The 2,671-nt window shown below is 47.0% G+C and overlaps 1 protein-coding gene across 1 annotated transcript; it reads left to right on the top strand.

Moving 5' to 3' along the window:
• The first annotated feature begins 204 nt into the window (after window positions 1–204).
• On the top strand, window positions 205–767 carry LOC147984981 (uncharacterized). The gene is made up of 2 exons (XM_087541351.1): window positions 205–291; window positions 420–767. Exons 1-2 carry the CDS (start codon window positions 205–207, stop codon window positions 765–767), a joined length of 435 nt encoding a protein of 144 aa, XP_087397477.1.
• Window positions 768–2,671: the final 1,904 nt, after the last annotated feature.

The raw sequence follows: 2,671 nt of genomic DNA, 5'->3' as shown, positions 1-2,671 counted from the left end.
CCAACCCACGATCTGCACAACCGCATCGTCAGCGAGATCGTGCAGTTCATCCGATGCGTCCATCCCACCCCGCGCCCTCCCCTTAATTTCAGACCCCTACCAAATGCCTTCTCATCCACAACAACACAAGTATCCATTACGCTGCCACCAAATCGCTCCATCACATTGAGATCCACGCAAAAACACCAAACCCTACTATCGGCGATGGCGTTCACCGACGAGTACAAGGGCGTGGTGGCCCACGGCAACACCAAGTTGCACGTCATCCACACCAACGACAAGAAGCAAATGGTGATCTCCCTCTAGCAGTACGAGCGCCACCTCAGCCTCCAGCGCCACAAGATTGTCGGCATTGATCTCAAGTACAACAACGATCCTAAAGGAACGCAGAAACCCGCCCTCTGCCAACTCTCCATCAGCAAGAATCACCCAGTGATGCTCTTCAACTAAGCACCGCTGAAAGATGCACCATCTTCGACAACTTCCTCGCCAACCCCAGGTACACATTTGCAGGCTTCCCCATCGACACAGAAAAAACCAGGCTAGAGCGCGTCAATCTGGAGGTCGCCAACTTCGTCGACATCCAGAAGGAGAGGAGGGTGCCCGAGGCAACCAAGGAGTTGGACTCCCTTGGATACGTCTCCGGCATGCTCATCGACGACTACTACAACAACATGAAAAAGAAGATCACCGATGACGAACACAAGCGCTGGGCCATCCTGCCTCTGTCCATGAGGCACATCGAGTACACGGCAAAGGATGCCTAAGCAGCGTATGACATATGTAACCGCATCACCCTCACCCAGCACGGGCTTCGTCATGCAAAGCTGGAGAAGGAGGAGCCCCCAATAAGCGTGCCAGGAGCAGCTGGGGATGGGGAGACACTAACTGGTGAATAAGAAGATGGTGTCGGCCAAGAGCCAACAATGCCAGCGTCTTTTTAGAATTATCATCAATTTTGCTTTATGTTGTTTGCTTATGTATCGTTAGTTTGCTTGTTATCATTTTCTTTTGCTGAACTTAGTTTGCTTCCCATGCAGAATCGCTTGTAATGATGAACTTTGATTATGTTAGATTGCTTTCTGTTCAACTTAGTTTGCTGATGATGAACTTGTCGTACAGAATGCTTGTGATAATTTGTTCTCTGTTGTTTGCTTATGTATCATTAGATTTGAGCAGTGCACAAAATGAAATAAGATGCAGTGTGCAAATAGGACGCATGCAGTGCAAATTGTGTACGAATGCAATACAGACTCCGTCGAATGAAGTTTACACATACCCTACAAAGCAGCGCACGCCCCTAGATTTGAAAAAAGAATACATAAGAGCAAAAATACAAAAAGAAAAATGAGACCTGTATATCTAGTGCGGAAATATATGAACGTGTAGTACAGAAACATAATCAATGCAGTACACATATGATTTACTAAGCAGTGCACTGCCCTACATTGGAAAAAAGATTAGATAAGAGAAAAAACACGGAAACAAAAATGAGAACTGTACATGTAGTACGGAATGCGTGCACATGCAGTATAGAACCCTGATCAATGTAGTGCACGGATGATGTACTAAAGTAGTGCACGCCCCGACATTGAAAAAAATACATGACGGAAACTATTCAAAAAATTGACCACCCAGGTGCAACCGGCCCCAGCCAGTCTTGTAGTAGACCTACGCCCACAGCAGGCGAGTCGTTCTGAGCCAGGATGCAGGGGGCCGGGCACACATGGGCCCATAGGTCAGAGAGCATAGAGTAGTGAGCGTCGTGTATAAGCTTCCAGATAAGTAACTAGAAGAGTTCGACACGGTTGCCTCGCCAGCGCTTATAAACAGGTCAGGCGCGCCTTCCGCGGGTGAGGTGGGACTAAACATTTGGTCGTACACAACGCACCCGGAACCAACCGTGCTCACAGGCCGACTTGGGCCCAATGCGTTTTCACTACCCGAACACAGGCCCAACACACAAAAGAGAGGCCACTGAAATTTAAAAAAAATCCCACATACCATACACAAACACAGGCACAACCATGCGTTCCGCAGTTCGTCATGATATGACAATGCAGTTCGCTATTTTTAAGTAAGCAGTCCTGTTGCTTCTCAAATGCATTCGCGTACATTAAAACATAACCAACCCACCACCTAACACCAACCACAACATTTATTACTTCCGTTGATCAATTGGTTGCATAAAAACGAATCCATTTGTGCTCCAGACTAACACAACTCCTCCCCTCGTTCCTCTTTTTTTCTTCAAATCGTAGATCCGGGGTTCATCCCATCCCTAGCTCTTCTCTGGAATTCCACTGAACCCGCCATGGACTGTAACTGCGGGTGTTTGGCAAGGATGGCGCCGGTAGCGGACACATGCATGTACGCAGAAGTTCTAGAGCTCACCAACACCGAGTGGCGCAGCATGCTCGGGTGCCTGATGATACTCGACAGGGGGTTTCGGGCGCCATTTCTTCATCGCCTCACAATCGCAGATCTGCAGGAAAGTTGGGTATATTTTTCCCCTCACAATTTTGGACATAATCTAGCCTGCAAATCCACATCTGAATATATAGTTCAATCAATTTGTTCATAGTGTTAACAAAAAACAAAAAAGAATTTGTATTGTTGTTCAGATTGGTTAGCTATTAAGACTAGATGCTTCCACCTATTTTTCTTCAGT

The sequence above is a fragment of the Triticum urartu genome, chromosome 2A, assembly GCF_056163025.1.
Source record: "Triticum urartu cultivar PI428250 chromosome 2A, HENAU_Tu73, whole genome shotgun sequence".
Classification (NCBI taxonomy): domain Eukaryota; kingdom Viridiplantae; phylum Streptophyta; class Magnoliopsida; order Poales; family Poaceae; genus Triticum; species Triticum urartu.
The sequence above is the reverse complement of the archived record's forward strand: the minus strand, read 5'-3'. Positions and strand labels throughout refer to the sequence as shown.